Here is a 17,058-nt window from a genome sequence, read left to right on the forward strand (position 1 = left end):
TCCCATCCTTCCTTTCTTCTTCACGCAGCCACTTTTCCTTTCTTTATCCTGTGTGCACTGTTACACCTCTGCCCTATCCTGCAGCGCCCCCACCCCCTGCTGTTTTTTATTTTTTTATGCTGATCTAAACAGTGGAGTGTGTCATTGCATTCAGATCAGGTTGTGTACTGCTAATAAGATGCAAGAAAAGAGTACATTGCTATCTTATTTTTGTGATGCTTGTTATGTACTGTCTAATTTGTTTTCATCCACATTTTATTCTGTAGTCTTAAAGATGGCAAGCTAAAAGGCTGGTTTGAAGCTTACCTTTATATACATGATTTTGAGTAAATAGGAAAGCACAAGTAACATTGCACCTTGGTGAAACCATGTTACACTGCATATGGGGCAGATTTTATAATTGCAGAAAGATTAAATGCCCCCATACACTAGTGACAGATTGCCGTAATTCCCTGATCCCCAGACGCCGGGGTCAGGGAATTGGTGAAATCCAATATGTTGAATATCACTGATTTGCCGATCAAAATATGATTGGTTTTTTAACATGTAGAATTTCACCAATTTCCAGACGGATCGACGACCATGGATGGACGCCGGTCGGCATCTCCGACTAGCTGTTTGGCATTTCCGGTTCGATCAGGGGACCGGTGTATCAGCCGTCAGATGTATGGGGCCCATTAGATGTGAGAGAGACATGTCCAAACCTAAAATTTTTAATTGCAGTATAAAAATAAAGCTGTCCAGACTCCAACATTTGTGAGCTACATGCAAAAGCAGCCTGCATGCAAAAATAATTATATGTATTTGCACCCCTTGCAGTGTAACATGGTTTGTCCAGGTGCACAGTTACTTGCTCTTTTTTGCTTTACTCCCAACTCACAATCAGGCCCTACAGATGTGTCCTTGTTCATCTACAGTAGCCTCAATACACCATGCAGTGCCGTATGCCTGACGTGAGTGAGCCACCAGTTCCCATACAACTCTGCTAGCATCGAACACCTTTTTTGCCGAAAATGTGTCTGTGTCACAATGTGATGTGACTAGGACGCACCAGGAGACTGTGCTGATTAATTTGATATGTGACACTTGTACATAGCCAGCTAGCTATTTTCTCATCATTCCTACTCACTCCATCCCCCAACATTTTATATCATTTTGTTATTAGTAGTGACAGTAGGCTGAAAAGGGTTCAGTATATTTTGTCAACATTCACCATGTCAAACATGTAAAGGCACACATCCACTAGCAGACATGAAAACGACTGCACGATTACGACATTGTAATCGTGCAGTCGTTTGTCAGTCTGTGATGTGCCTACACTGAACGAGCAGTCATTCAGTACAGGCTCATAAATCATCTGCAAACATGCTGAACCTGACGTTATCGTCCGGTTGTACAACGTATTTGTACGATGATAGATGTCTAAACAACCAGCAGGAGCACGCATCGCTGGTCGTTTTAGCCATTTTTTAAACAATCTGCAAACGATTATCGAACAATATCGTTGTCGTTCAATCGCTCATTTTAATTGTCTAGTGGATGGGCACCTTACCCTAACGCTAACCCTAATCCGAATGCAAATGTTGACATGTTGACATTTATTAGGTTGTCATTTTGTCCAGGTGTCAACATTTAGTATGTCAACATTTTAACCATGTCGATATAATAAATTCGACCTTGTGGTGTCACTGTCGATTTGGCAACTGCATCCCAACAAAACCTATCCTTGCCTGGTGGTTATTTATTATATGCCGATGGTATACAGCAGCTCACACCCAGATTCCAGTTCATTAATAAATTATTAAGCTTACAGTGTTATTTACAGTTAAAAGGAAAGTTTGTAACCTTTTGTCTAAAGTTAAAAACAATTATCCTTGTTTTACCCAAAAATAAAATATAGGGCCTGATTCACTACAGATCGCTATTGTGATCGCAGCTGCGATTACGCACGCAGGTGTTCTGCGAAAATATTCTAATGACTGCAATCACAAAGCCATTGCACAGCCAGCATAGAGACACCCACTACAGATATCTCACATCTGTAATACTTTGCAATCCTGCTTATACACCGGTAACATCGGCCCCTCACGCACAATTACAGCAGGTCTGACCTTTCTCAGAAATTGCTAACCTCATCGCACACAGTGAGTACACAAGCTGCGCATTCCCATGCAACGACGTTCAAACGGACAGGCACACCTGCATTTCTCCAACCACTCCCTCGTCACCACCTCCAAACGCTGACATCCTGTCCCTTGATCTGCGATGCCTTTGTATCTGCGTAGGTGATCGCAGTGTGGTCGCAATGCCAACTCACGCACTAGCACTGCGGTGCATGCACAGTAAGCACCATCGGCTGATCTGCGTACGCTGTTGCCTGTTGCTATTGCGATCCGTAATGAATCAGGCCCATAGTGTTGTTTTTTACGAATCAGACAGATGTTTTTCTCCCTGCAGTATTATACAATATGCTAACGTGTGTGGTTCTGATCACATATAAATGTCACTGAAATCAGAATGACAATTTGTATGCAGTAGTTCATGTTTTTTTTATACTTTGTGGCACCTTTCTCCCACAGCTGGCTGCACATTTGAGACTCACAGTGACATTGGTCCCTGTGAGGTGACACAGGCTACTCAAGATGACTTTGATTGGCACATGATGCGGGACCCCCGTGGAAACCCTGACTTGCCCCAAGGTGAGTAACCAGGCAGAGATTGAATAAGAAAAACAGGTGTGAAAGGATTAAGAAAGACCTATACAGGATGGGCTGTATGAACGATGAAATATCATTCCTTTTACAGCCGTCCATAGTATATTTTATCCATTCTTCATTATTTTTTACTTTTATGTTTTTGGATATTTTACGTTCTTATTTTACTCCCATCTCCATTTCTGTGCTTCAAATCACATCATTTTCACTCTCTCATTCCAATGCTTTATGCCATCATTCTATCAGTCTCTTTTCTGCGCGTAATACCATAATTCTTATTTTATCATTCCTGTGCTTTATGTCATCATCCTCCAGCGTCTAATTCCTGTGTCTCATACTCCTCCTCACAGTATAATGACAATGCTTCTTGTTATCAGCCTCACTGTATAATGACTGTGCTTCTTGTCATCAGCCTCTCTGTATAATGACTGTGCTTCTTGTCATCAGCCTCTCTGTATAATGACTGTGCTTGGTGTCATCCTCCTTACTGTATAATGACTGCTTCTTCTCATCAGCCTCACTGTATAATGACTGTGCTTGGTGTCATCCTCCTTACTGTATAATGACTGCTTCTTGTCATCCGCCTCACTGTATAATGACTGTGCTTCTTGTCATCAGCCTCTCTGTATAATGACTGTGCTTGGTGTCATCCTCCTTACTGTATAATGACTGCTTCTTCTCATCAGCCTCACTGTATAATGACTGTGCCTGGTGTCATCCTCCTTACTGTGTAATGACTGCTTCTTGTCATCCGCCTCACTGTATATTGACTGCTTCTTTTCATCCTCCTCACTGTATAATGACTGTGCTTGGTGTCATCCTCCTCACTGTATAATGACTGTGCTTGGTGTCATCCTCCTCACTGTATAATGACTGCTTCTTCTCATCAGCCTCACTGTATAATGACTGTGCTTGGTGTCATCCTCCTTACTGTATAATGACTGCTTCTTCTCATCAGCCTCACTGTATAATGACTGTGCTTTGTGTCATCCTCCTCACTGTATAATGACGGCTTCTTCTCATCAGCCTCACTGTATAATGACTGTGCTTGGTGTCATCCTCCTCCCTGTATAATGACTGTGCTTGGTGTCATCCTCTTCATAGTATAATGACTATGCTTGGTGTCATCCTCCTTACTGTATAATGACTGCTTATAGTCATCAGCAGGGGCGTAACTAGAACTTTTTGGGCCCCATAGCAACATTTTTAAGGGCCCCCCCTAACTTAGGTCTTACACAATAACCACAGTAGTTCCCCTAAAACATTAAATGCCCACTGTAATGGTGCCCCTTATGCAATGCCCACTGTAATGGTGCCCCTTACGCAGTGCCCCCAGTAGTGAGCCCCCTGTAGTTGCCCCCAGTAATGAGCCCCCTGTAATGCCCCCAGTAGTGAGCCCCCTGTAATGCCCCCAGTAGAGAGCCCCTTGTAATTGCCCCCAGTAGTGAGCCCCCTGTAATGCCCCCAATAGTGAGCCCTGTGTAGCTGCCCCCAGTAGTGAGCCCTGTGTAGCTGCCCCCAGTAGTGAGCCCCCTGTAGTGATCCCCTGTAGCTGCCCCCAGTAGTGACCTCCTGTAGCTGCCCCCAGTAGTGACCCCCTGTAGCTGCCCCCAGTAGTGAGCCCCTGTAGCTGCCCCCAGTAGTGAGACCCCAGTAACTGCCCCAGTAGTGAGCCCCCTGTAGTGACCCCCTGTAGCTTCCCCCAGTAGTGAGCCCTCTGTAGTTGCCCCCAGTAGTGAGCCCCCTGTAATGCCCCCAGTAGTGAGCCCCTGTAGCTGCCCCCAGTAGTGAGCCCCCAGTAGTGACCCCCTGTAGCTGCCCCCAGTAGTGAGACCCCAGTAGTGACCCCCTGTAGCTTCCCCCAATAGTGAGCCCCCTGTAATGCCCCCAGTAGCTGCCCCCAGTAGCGACCCCCTGTAGCTGCCCCCTGTAGTGAGCCCTCTGTAATGCCCCCAGTAGTGAGATCCCAGTAACTTCCCCCCACGCGCGCGGGCGCGTGCGCACATACAAAACAAACAAAAAAAAACTTACCTTATCCCCGCTCCTGTGAAGCCGCCGACTGCCCCGTCGCCCGCTCCTCGGCACTATGAGAGTGACGTCATGACGTCACTCCCATAGTGCACTGCGGGACCCTGAAGACGGAGCTCATTCCTGAGCTCCGTCCCCGGCGTCCGCTCCTCGGCACTATGGGAGTGACGTCATGACGTCACTCCCATAGTGCATTGCGGGACCTGGAAAACGGAGTGAGCTCCGTCCTCCGGCTGCCGCCGGGGGTTTGAGTGGGAGTCGGGCGTCCGCTGGTAACACAATCTCAGCGGGCGCCTGGCATATGGAAAGTGCAGGGGGTGCGATCGCTGGGCCGGCGGGCCCCTTAAGCCGCCGGGCCCCATAGCAACCGCACCCCCTGCACCCTCCATAGTTACGCCACTGGTCATCAGCCTCACTGTATAATGACGGTGCTTTTTGTCATCAGCCTCACTGTATAATGACTGTGCTTGGTGTCATCCTCCTCACTGTATAATGACTGTGCTTGGTGTCATCCTCTTCACAGTATAATGACTGTGCTTGGTGTCATCCTCCTTACTGTATAATGACTGCTTCTTGTCATCAGCCTCACTGTATAATGACTGTACTTGGTGACATCCTCCTCACTGTATAATGACTGCTTCTTGTCATCAGCCTCACTGTATAATGACTGTGCTTCCCGTCATCCTCCTCACTGTATAATGACTGTGCTTGGTGTCATCCTCCTCACTGTATAATGACTGTGCTTCTTGTCATCAGCCTCACTGTATAATGACTGTGCTTGGTGTCATCCTCCTCACTGTATAATGAATGACTGGGCTTCATCATCCACCTCACTTTATAATGATGGTGCTTCTTGTCATCCGCCTCACTGTATAATGACTGTGATTCCCATCATCCTCCTCATTGTATAATGACTGTGCTTCCCGTCATCTTCCTCACTGTATAATGACTGTGCTTCTTGTGATCCACCTCACTGTATAATGACTGTGCTTCCCGTCATCCTCCTCACTGTATAATGATGGTGCTTCTTGTCATCCGCCTCACTGTATAATGACTATGCTTAGTGTCATCCTCCTCACTGTGTAATGACTGCTTCTTGTCATCAGCCTCACTGTATAATTACTGTGCTTTTTCATCCTCCTCACTGTATAATTACTGTGCTTTGTCATCCTCCTCACTGTATAATGACTGTGCTTCTTGTCATCCTTCTCACTGTATAATGACTGTGCTTGGTGTCATCCTCCTCACTGTATATTGACAGTGCTTCTTGTCATCCTCCTCACTGTATAATGACTATGCTTCTTGTCATCCACCTCACTGTATAATGACTGTGCTTGGTGTCATCCTCCTCACTGTATAATGACGGTGCTTCTTGTCATCAGCCCCACTGTATAATGACTGTGCTTGGTGTCATCCTCCTCACTGTGTAATGACTGTGCTATCCGTCCTCCTCCTCACTGTATAATGACTGTGCTTCCCGTCATCCTCCTCACTGTATAATGACTGTGCTTCTTGTCATCCGCCTCACTGTATAATGACTGTGCTTCTTGTCATCCGCCTCACTGTATAATGACTGTGCTTTGTGTCATCCTCCTCACTGTATAATGACTGTGCTTGGTGTCATCCTCCTCACTGTATAATGACTGTGCTTGGTGTCATCCTCCTCACTGTATAATGACTGTGCTTCTTGTCATCCTCCTCACTGTATAATGACAGTGCTTCTTGTCATCCACCTCACTGTATAATGACTGTGCCTGGTGTCATCCTCCTCACTGTATAATGACTGTGCTTGGTGTCATCCTCCTCACTGTATAATGACTGCTTCTTCTCATCAGCCTCACTGTATAATGACCGTGCTTGGTGTCATCCTCTTTACTGTATAATGACTGCTTCTTCTCATCAGCCTCACTGTATAATGACTGTGCTAGGTGTCATCCTCTTTACTGTATAATGACTTCTTCTTCTCATCAGCCTCACTGTATAATGACTGTGCTTGGTGTCATCCTCCTTACTGTATAATGACTGCTTCTTGTCATCAGCCTCACTGTATAATTACTGTGCTTTGTCATCCTCCTCACTGTATAATGACTGTGCTTGGTGTCATCCTCCTCACTGTAAATTGACAGTGCTTCTTGTCATCCTCCTCAATGTATAATGACTGTGCTTGGTGTCATCCTCCTCACTGTATAATGTCTGTGCTTCTTGTCATCAGCCCCACTGTATAGTGACTGTGCTTGGTGTCATCCTCTTCACTGTGTAATGACTGTGCTTCCCGTCATCCTCCTCACTGTATAATGACTGTGCTTCCCATCATCCTCCTCACTGTATAATGACTGTGCTTCTTGTAATCTGCCTCACTGTATAATGGCTGCTTCCCATCATCCTCCTCACTGTATAATGACGGTGCTTCTTGTCATCCTCCTCACTGTATAATGACTGTGCTTGGTGTCATCCTCCTCACTGTATAATGACTGCTTCTTCTCATCAGCCTCACTGTATAATGACTGTGCTTCGTGTCATCTTCTTTACTGTATAATGACTGCTTCTTCGGATCAGCCTCACTGTATAATGACTGTGCTTGGTGTCATCCTCCTTACTGTATAATGACTGCTTCTTGTCATCAGCCTCACTGTATAATGACGGTGCTTCTTGTCATCAGCCTCACTGTATAATGACTGTGCTTGATGTCATCTTCCTCACTGTATAATGACTGTGCTTGGTGTCATCCTCCTCACTGTATAATGACTGTGCTTGATGTCATCCTCTTCACAACATAATGACTGTGCTTGGTGTCATCCTCCTTACTGTATAATGACTGCTTCTTGTCATCAGCCTCACTGTGTAATGACTGTGCTACCCTTCATCTTCCTCACTGCATAATGACTGTGCTTGGTGTCATCCTCCTCACTGTATAATGACTGTGCTTGGTGATATCCTCCTCACTGTATAATGACTGCTTCTTGTCATCAGCCTCACTGTATAATGACTGCTTCCCATCTTCCTCCTCACTGTATAATGACTGTGCTTGGTGTCATCCTCCTCACTGTATAATGACTGTTCTTCTTGTCATCAGCCTCACTGTATAATGACTGCGCTTGGTGTCATCCTCCTCACTGTATAATGAATGACCGGGCTTCATCATCCTCCTCACTTTATAATGATGGTGCTTCTTGTCATCCGCATCACTGTATAATGACTGTGATTCCCATCATCCTCCTCATTGTATAATGACCGTGCTTCCCGTCATGTTTCTCACTGTATAATGACTGTGCTTCTTGTGATCCACCTCACTGTATAATGACTGTGCTTCCCGTCATCTTCCTCACTGGGTAATGACTGTGCTTCTTGTAATCCACCTCACTGTATAATGACTCTGCTTCTTGTCATCCTCCTCACTGTATAATGACTGTGCTTCTTGTCATCCTCTTCACTGTATAATGACTCTGCTTCTTGTCATCCTCCTCACTGTATAATGACTGTGCTTCTTGTCAGCCTCCTCACTGTATAATGACTGTGCTTGGTGTCATCATGCTCACTGTATAATGACTGTGCTTCTTGTCATCCTCCTCACTGTATAATGACTGTGCTTGGTGTCATCCTCCTCACTGTATAATGACTGTGCTTCTTGTCATCCACCTCACTGTATAATGACTGTGCTTGGTGGAATCCTTCTCACTGTATAATGACGGTGCTTCTTGTCATCCTCCTCACTGTATAATGACTGTGCTTGGTGTCATCCTCCTCACTTTATAATGACTGTGCTTCTTGTCATCAGCCCCAATGTATAATGACTGTGCTTGGTGTCATCCTCCTCACTGTATAATGACTGTGCTTCCCGTCATCCTCCTCACTGTATAATGACTGTCCTTCTTGTTATCCACCTCACTGTATAATGACTGTGCTTCTTGTCATCCTCCTCACTGTATAATGACTGTGCTTGGTGTCATCCTCCTCACTGTATAATGACTGTGCTTGGTGTCCTCCTCACTATATAATGACTGTGCTTGGTGTCATCCTCCTCACTGTATAATGAATGACTGGTCTTCATCATCCTCCTCACTGTATAATGATGATGCTTCTTGTCATCCGCCTCATTGTATAATGACTGTACTTAATCCTCCTCACTGTATAATTACTGTGCATTGTCATCCTCCTCACTGTATAATGACTGTGCTTCCCGTCATCCGCCTCACTGTATAATGACTGGGCTTCCCGTCATCCTCCTCACTGTGTAATGAAGGTACTTCTTGTGATCCGCCTCACTGTTTAATGACTGTGCTTGGTGTCATCCTCCTCACTGTATAATGACTGCTTCTTGTCATCAGCCTCACTGTATAATGACTGTACTTCATCCTCCTCATTGTATAATGACTGTGCTTTGTCATCCTCCTCACTGTATAATGACTGTGCTTGGTGTCATCATCCTCACTGTATAATAACTGTGCTTGGTGTCATCCTCCTCACTGTATAATGATGCTGCTTCTTGTAATCCGCCTCACTGTTTAATGACTGTGCTTGGTGTCATCCTCCTCACTGTATAATGACTGCTTCTTGTCATCAGCCTCACTGTATAATGACTGTACTTCATCCTCCTCACTGTATAATTACTGTGCATTGTCATCCGCCTCACTGTATAATGACTGTGCTTCCCGTCATCCTCCTCACTGTATAATGACGGTGCTTCCTGCCAACCTCCTTACTGTATAATGATGGTGCTTCTTGTCATCTGCTTGACTGTATAATGACTGTGCTTGGTGTCATCCTCCTCACTGTATAATGACTTCTTCTTGTCATCAGCCTCACTGTATAATGACTGTACTTCATCCTCCTCACTGTATAATGACTGTGCTTGGTGTCATCCTCTTCACTGTATAATGACTGTGCTTCTTGTCATCCTCCTCACGGTATAATGACTGTGCTTGGTGTCATCCTCCTCACTGTATAATGACTGTGCTAGGTGTCATCCTCCTCACTGTATAATGACTGTGCTTCTCGTCATCCTCCTCAATGTATAATGACTGTGCTTGGTGTCATCCTCCTCACTGTATAATGACGGTGCTTCTTGTCATCAGCCTCACTGTATAATGACTGTGCTTGATGTCATCCTCCTCACTGTATAATGACGGTGCTTCCCGTCATCCTCCTCACTGTATAATGACTGTGCTTGATGTCATCCTCCTCACTGTATAATGACGGTGCTTCCCGTCATCCTCCTCACTGTATAATGACTGTGCTTGGTGTCTTCCTCCTCACTGTATAATGACTGTGCTTCTCGTCATCCTCCTCAATGTATAATGACTGTGCTTGGTGTCATCCTCCTCACTGTATGATGACGGTGCTTCTTGTCATCAGCCTCACTGTATAATGACTGTGCTTGATGTCATCCTCCTCACTGTATAATGACGGTGCTTCCCGTCATCCTCCTCAATGTATAATGACTGTGCTTGGTGTCATCCTCCTCACTGTATAATGACGGTGCTTCTTGTCATCCTCCTCACTGTATAATGACTGTGCTTGGTGTCATCCTCCTCACTGTATAATGACTGGGCTTCCCGTCATCCTCCTCACTGTGTAATGATGGAACTTCTTGTGATCCGCCTCACTGTTTAATGACTGTGCTTGGTGTCATCCTCCTCACTGTATAATGACTGCTTCTTGTCATCAGCCTCACTGTATAATGACTGTACTTCATCCTCCTCATTGTATAATGACTGTACTTTGTCATCCTCCTCACTGTATAATGACTGTGCTTGGTGTCATCATCCTCACTGTATAATAACTGTGCTTGGTGTCATCCTCCTCACTGTATAATGATGCTGCTTCTTGTAATCCGCCTCACTGTTTAATGACTGTGCTTGGTGTCATCCTCCTCACTGTATAATGACTGCTTCTTGTCATCAGCCTCACTGTATAATGACTGTACTTCATCCTCCTCACTGTATAATTACTGTGCATTGTCATCCGCCTCACTGTATAATGACTGTGCTTCCCGTCATCCTCCTCACTGTATAATGACGGTGCTTCCTGCCAACCTCCTTACTGTATAATGATGGTGCTTCTTGTCATCCGCTTGACTGTATAATGACTGTGCTTGGTGTCATCCTCCTCACTGTATAATTACTTCTTCTTGTCATCAGCCTCACTGTATAATGACTGTACTTCATCCTCCTCACTGTATAATGACTGTGCTTGGTGTCATCCTCTTCACTGTATAATGACTGTGCTTCTTGTCATCCTCCTCACGGTATAATGACTGTGCTTGGTGTCATCCTCCTCACTGTATAATGACTGTGCTAGGTGTCATCCTCCTCACTGTATAATGACTGTGCTTCTCGTCATCCTCCTCAATGTATAATGACTGTGCTTGGTGTCATCCTCCTCACTGTATAATGACTGTGCTTCTTGTCATCAGCCTCACTGTGTAATGACTGTGCTTGATGTCATCCTCCTCACTGTATAATGACGGTGCTTCCCGTCATCCTCCTCACTGTATAATGACTGTGCTTGATGTCATCCTCCTCACTGTATAATGACGGTGCTTCCCGTCATCCTCCTCACTGTATAATGACTGTGCTTGGTGTCTTCCTCCTCACTGTATAATGACTGTGCTTCTCGTCATCCTCCTCAATGTATAATGACTGTGCTTGGTGTCATCCTCCTCACTGTATGATGACGGTGCTTCTTGTCATCAGCCTCACTGTATAATGACTGTGCTTGATGTCATCCTCCTCACTGTATAATGACGATGCTTCCCGTCATCCTCCTCAATGTATAATGACTGTGCTTGGTGTCATCCTCCTCACTGTATAATGACGGTGCTTCTTGTCATCCTCCTCACTGTATAATGACTGTGCTTGATGTCATCCTCCTCACTGTATAATGACGGTGCTTCCCGTCATTCTCCTCACTGTATAATGACTGCTTTCCATCATCCTCCACACTGTATAAAGACTGTGCTTCTTGTCACCTGCCTCACTGTATAATGATGGTGCTTCTTGTCATCCTCCTCACTGTATAATGACTGTGCTTGGCGTCATCTTCCTCACTGTATAGTGACTGTGCTTCTTGTTATCAGCCTCTCTGTATAATGTCTGTGCTTGGTGTCATCCTCCTCACTGTACAATGACTGTGCTTCTTGTCATCCGCCTCACTGTATAATGACTGCTTTCCATCATCCTCCACACTGTATAATGACTGTGCTTCTTGTCACCCGCCTCACTGTATAATGATGGTGCTTCTTGTCATCCTCCTCACTGTATAATGACTGTGCTTGGTGTCATCTTCCTCACTGTATAATAAATCACTGTGCTTCTTGTTATCAGCCTCTCTGTATAATGACTGTGCTTGGTGTCATTCTCCGCACTGTATAATAAATGACTGTGCTTCTTGTCATCCGCCTCACTGTATAATGACTGCTTTACATCATCCTCCACACTGTATAATGACTGTGCTTCTTGTCACCCGCCTCACTGTATAATGATGGTGCTTCTTGTCATCTTCCTCACTGTATAATGACTGTGCTTGGTGTCATCTTCCTCACTGTATAATGACTGTGCTTCTTGTTATCAGCCTCTCTGTATAATGACTGTGCTTGGTGTCATCCTCCGCACTGTATAATAAATGACTGGGCTTCATCATCCTCCTCACTGTATAATGATGGTGCTTCTAGTCATCTGCCTCACTGTATAATGACTGTGCTTCCCGTCATCTGCCTCACTGTATATTGACTGTGCTTCCCGTCATCCTCCTCACTGTATAATGACGGTGCTTCCTGCCAACCTCCTCACTGTATAATGATGGTGCTTCTTGTCATCCACCTGACTGTATAATGACTGTGCTTGGTGTCATCCTCCTCACTGTATAATGACTTCTTCTTGTCATCAGCCTCACTGTATAATGACTGTACTTCATCCTCCTCACTGTATACTGACTGTGCTTGGTGTCATCCCCTTCACTGTATAATGACTGTGCTTCTTGTCATCCTCGTAATGGTATAATGACTGTGCTTGGTGTCATCCTCCTCACTGTATAATTACTGTGCTAGGTGTCATCCTCCTCACTGTATAATGACTGTGCTTCTCGTCATCCTCCTCACTGTATAATGACTGTGCTTGGTGTCATCCTCCTCACTGTATAATGACGGTGCTTCTTGTCATCAGCCTCACTGTATAATGACTGTGCTTGATGTCATCCTCCTCACTGTATAATGACGGTGCTTCCTGTCATCCTCCTCACTGTATAATGACTGTGCTTGGTGTCATCTTCCTCACTGTATAATGACTGTGCTTCTTGTTATCAGCCTCTCTGTATAATGACTGTGCTTGGTGTCACCCTCCGCACTGTATAATAAATGACTGTGCTTCTTGTCATCCGCCTCACTGTGTAATGACTGCTTTCCATCATCCTCCACACTGTATAATGACTGTGCTTCTTGTCATCAGCCTTTCTGTATAATGACTGTGCTTGGTGTCATCCTCCGCACTGTATAATAAATGACTGGGCTTCATCATCCTCCTCACTGTATAATAAATGACTGGGCTTCATCATCCTCCTCACTGTATAATGATGGTGCTTCTAGTCATCTGCCTCACTGTATAATGACTGTGCTTCCCGTCATCCGCCTCACTGTATAATGACTGTGCTTCCCGTCATCCTCCTCACTGTATAATGACGGTGCTTCCCGTCATCCTTCTCACTGTATAATGATGGTGCTTCTTGTCATCAGCCTCACTGTATAATGACTGTGCTTGGTGTCATCCTCCTCACTGTATAATGACTGCTTCTTGTCATCAGCCTCACTGTATAATGTCTGTACTTCATCCTCCTCACTGTATAATTACTGTGCATTATCATCCTCCTCACTCTATAATGACTGTGCTTCACAACTTTATTCTCACAGTATAATGACTGTGCTTCCCGTCATCCTCCTCACTGTATCATGACGGTGCTTCCCGTCATCCTTCTCACTGTATAATGATGGTGCTTCTTGTCATCAGCCTCACTGTATAATGACTGTGCTTGGTGTCATCCTCCTCACTGTATAATGACTGCTTCTTGTCATCAACCTCACTGTATAATGACTGTACTTCATCCTCCTCACTGTATAATTACTGTGCATTATCATCCTCCTCACTGTATAATGACTGTGCTTCCCGTCATCCACCTCACTGTATAATGACTGTGCTTCCCGTCATCCTCCTCACTGTATAATGACGGTGCTTCCCGTCATCCTTCTCACCTTGTAATGATGGTGCTTCTTGTCATCCTTCTTCACTGTATAATGGCTGTGCTTCCTGTCATCTTCCTGACTGTATAATGACTGTGCTTCCTGTCATCCTTCTTCACTGTATAATGACTGTGCTTCACTTCATCCTCCTGACTGTACAATGACTGTGCTTCCCAACATCCTCCTGACTGTACAATTACTGTGCTTCCCAACATCCTCCTCACTGTATAATGACTGTGCTTCCCAACATCCTCCTCACTGTGTAATGAGTGTGCTTCCCGTCATCCTCCTCACTGTATAATGGCTGTGCTTCCCGTCATCCTCCTCACTATATAATGACTTTGCTTCTTGTCATCCGCCTCACTGTATAATAACTGTGCTTCTTGTCACCCGTCTCACTGTATAATGACGGTTCTTCTTGTCATCCTCCTCACTGTATAATGACTGTGCTTGGTGTCATCCTCCTCACTGTATAATGACTGTGCTTCTTGTTATCAGCCTCACTGTATAATGACTGTGCTTGGTGTTATCCTCCTCACTGTATAATGACTGTGCTTCTTGTCATCCGCCTCACTGTATAATGACTGTGCTTCTTGTCACCCGCCTCACTGTATAATGACGGTTCTTCTTGTCATCCTCCTCACTGTATAATGACTGTGCTTCTTGTAATCAGCCTCACTGTATAATGACTGTGCTTGGTGTCATCCTCCTCACTGTATAATGACTGTGCTTCTTGTCATCCTCCTGACTGTATAATGACGGAGCTTGGTGTCATCCTCCTCACTGTACAATGACTGCTTTCCATCATCCTCCACACTGTATAATGACTGTGCTTCTTCTCACCCGCCTCACTGTATAATGAATGATGGTGCTTCTTGTCATCCTCCTCACTGTATAATGACTGTGCTTGGTGTCATCTTCCTCACTGTATAATGACTGTGCTTCTTGTTATCAGCCTCTCTGTATGACGACTGTGCTTGGTGTCATCCTCCTCACTGTATAATGACTGCTTCTTGTCATCAGCCTCACTGTATAATGACAGTGTTTGGTGTTATCCTCCTCACTGTATAATGACTGTGCTTCTTGTCATCCGCCTCACTGTATAATGACTGTGCTTCTTGTCACCCGCCTCACTGTATAATGACGGTTCTTCTTGTCATCCTCCTCACTGTATAATGACTGTGCTTCTTGTAATCAGCCTCACTGTATAATGACTGTGCTTGGTGTCATCCTCCTCACTGTATAATGACTGTGCTTCTTGTCATCCTCCTGACTGTATAATGACGGAGCTTGGTGTCATCCTCCTCACTTTACAATGACTGCTTTCCATCATCCTCCACACTGTATAATGACTGTGCTTCTTCTCACCCGCCTCACTGTATAATGATGGTGCTTCTTGTCATCCTCCTCACTGTATAATGACTGTGCTTGGTGTCATCTTCCTCACTGTATAATGACTGTGCTTCTTGTTATCAGCCTCTCTGTATGACGACTGTGCTTGGTGTCATCCTCCTCACTGTATAATGACTGCTTCTTGTCATCAGCCTCACTGTATAATGACAGTGTTTGGTGTCATCCTCCTCACTGTATAATGACTGTGCTTCTTGTCATCAGCCTCTCTGTATAATGACTGTGTTTGGTGTCATCCGCCTCACTGTATAATGACTGTGCTTCCCGTCATCCTCCTCACTGTATAATGACTGTGCTTCCCGTCATCCTCCTCACTGTATAATGACTATGCGTCTTGTCACCTGCCTCACTGCATAATGACGGTGCTTGGTGTCATCCTCCTCCCTGTATAATGACTGTGCTTGGTGTCATCCTCCGCACTGTATAATAAATGACTGGTCTTCATCATCCTCCTCACTGTATAATGACTGTGCTTCCCGTCATCCGCCTCACTGTATAATGACTGTGCTTCCCGTCATCCGCCTCACTGTATAATGACTGTGCTTCCCGTTATCCTCCTCACTGTATAATGACGGTGCTTCTTGTCATCAGCCTCACTGTATAATGACTGTGCTTGCTGTAATCCTCCTCACTGTATAATGACTGCTTCTTGTCATCAGCCTCACTGTATAATGACTGTACTACATCCTCTTCACTGTATAATTACTGTGCATTATCATCCTCCTCACTCTATAATGATGGTGCTTCACAACTTTATTCTCACAGTATAATGACTGTGCTTCCTGTCATCTTCCTGACTGTATAATGACTGTGCTTCCTGTCATCCTTCTTCACTGTATAATGACTGTGCTTCACTTCATCCTCCTGACTGTATAATGACTGTGCTTCCCAACATCCTCCTGACTGTACAATAACTGCGCTACCCAACATCCTCCTCACTGTTTAATGACTGTGCTTCCCGTCATCCCCCTTACTGTATAATGGCTGTGCTTGGTGTTATCCTCCTCCCTGTATAATGACTGTGCTTGGTGTCATCCTCCGCACTGTATAATAAATGACTGGGCTTCATCATCCTCCTCACTGTATAATAAATGACTGGGCTTCATCATCCTCCTCACTGTATAATGATGGTGCTTCTAGTCATCTGCCTCACTGTATAATGACTGTGCTTCCCGTCATCCGCCTCACTGTATAATGACTGTGCTTCCCGTCATCCTCCTCACTGTATAATGACGGTGCTTCCCGTCATCCTTCTCACTGTATAATGATGGTGCTTCTTGTCATCAGCCTCACTGTATAATGACTGTGCTTGGTGTCATCCTCCTCACTGTATAATGACTGCTTCTTGTCATCAGCCTCACTGTATAATGTCTGTACTTCATCCTCCTCACTGTATAATTACTGTGCATTATCATCCTCCTCACTCTATAATGACTGTGCTTCACAACTTTATTCTCACAGTATAATGACTGTGCTTCCCGTCATCCTCCTCACTGTATCATGACGGTGCTTCCCGTCATCCTTCTCACTGTATAATGATGGTGCTTCTTGTCATCAGCCTCACTGTATAATGACTGTGCTTGGTGTCATCCTCCTCACTGTATAATGACTGCTTCTTGTCATCAACCTCACTGTATAATGACTGTACTTCATCCTCCTCACTGTATAATTACTGTGCAT

The 17,058-nt window shown here is 45.0% G+C and overlaps 1 protein-coding gene across 5 annotated transcripts in view; it reads left to right on the forward strand.

Moving 5' to 3' along the window:
- PTPRU (protein tyrosine phosphatase receptor type U) overlaps window positions 1-17,058 on the forward strand; it is a 133,366-nt gene that overhangs the window by 61,869 nt on the left and 54,439 nt on the right. For all 5 annotated transcript variants that reach the window (XM_088459978.1, XM_088459977.1, XM_088459979.1 and 2 more), the window contains exon 2: window positions 2,580-2,699. In XM_088459978.1, coding sequence (XP_088316104.1) covers window positions 2,580-2,699 — 120 coding nt within the window. The remainder of the gene's footprint in view (window positions 1-2,579; window positions 2,700-17,058) is intronic.

Source organism: Taudactylus pleione, unplaced genomic scaffold (genome assembly GCF_031769625.1).
Source record: "Taudactylus pleione unplaced genomic scaffold, aTauple2 ptg000959l, whole genome shotgun sequence".
In the NCBI taxonomy this organism is placed as follows: domain Eukaryota; kingdom Metazoa; phylum Chordata; class Amphibia; order Anura; family Myobatrachidae; genus Taudactylus; species Taudactylus pleione.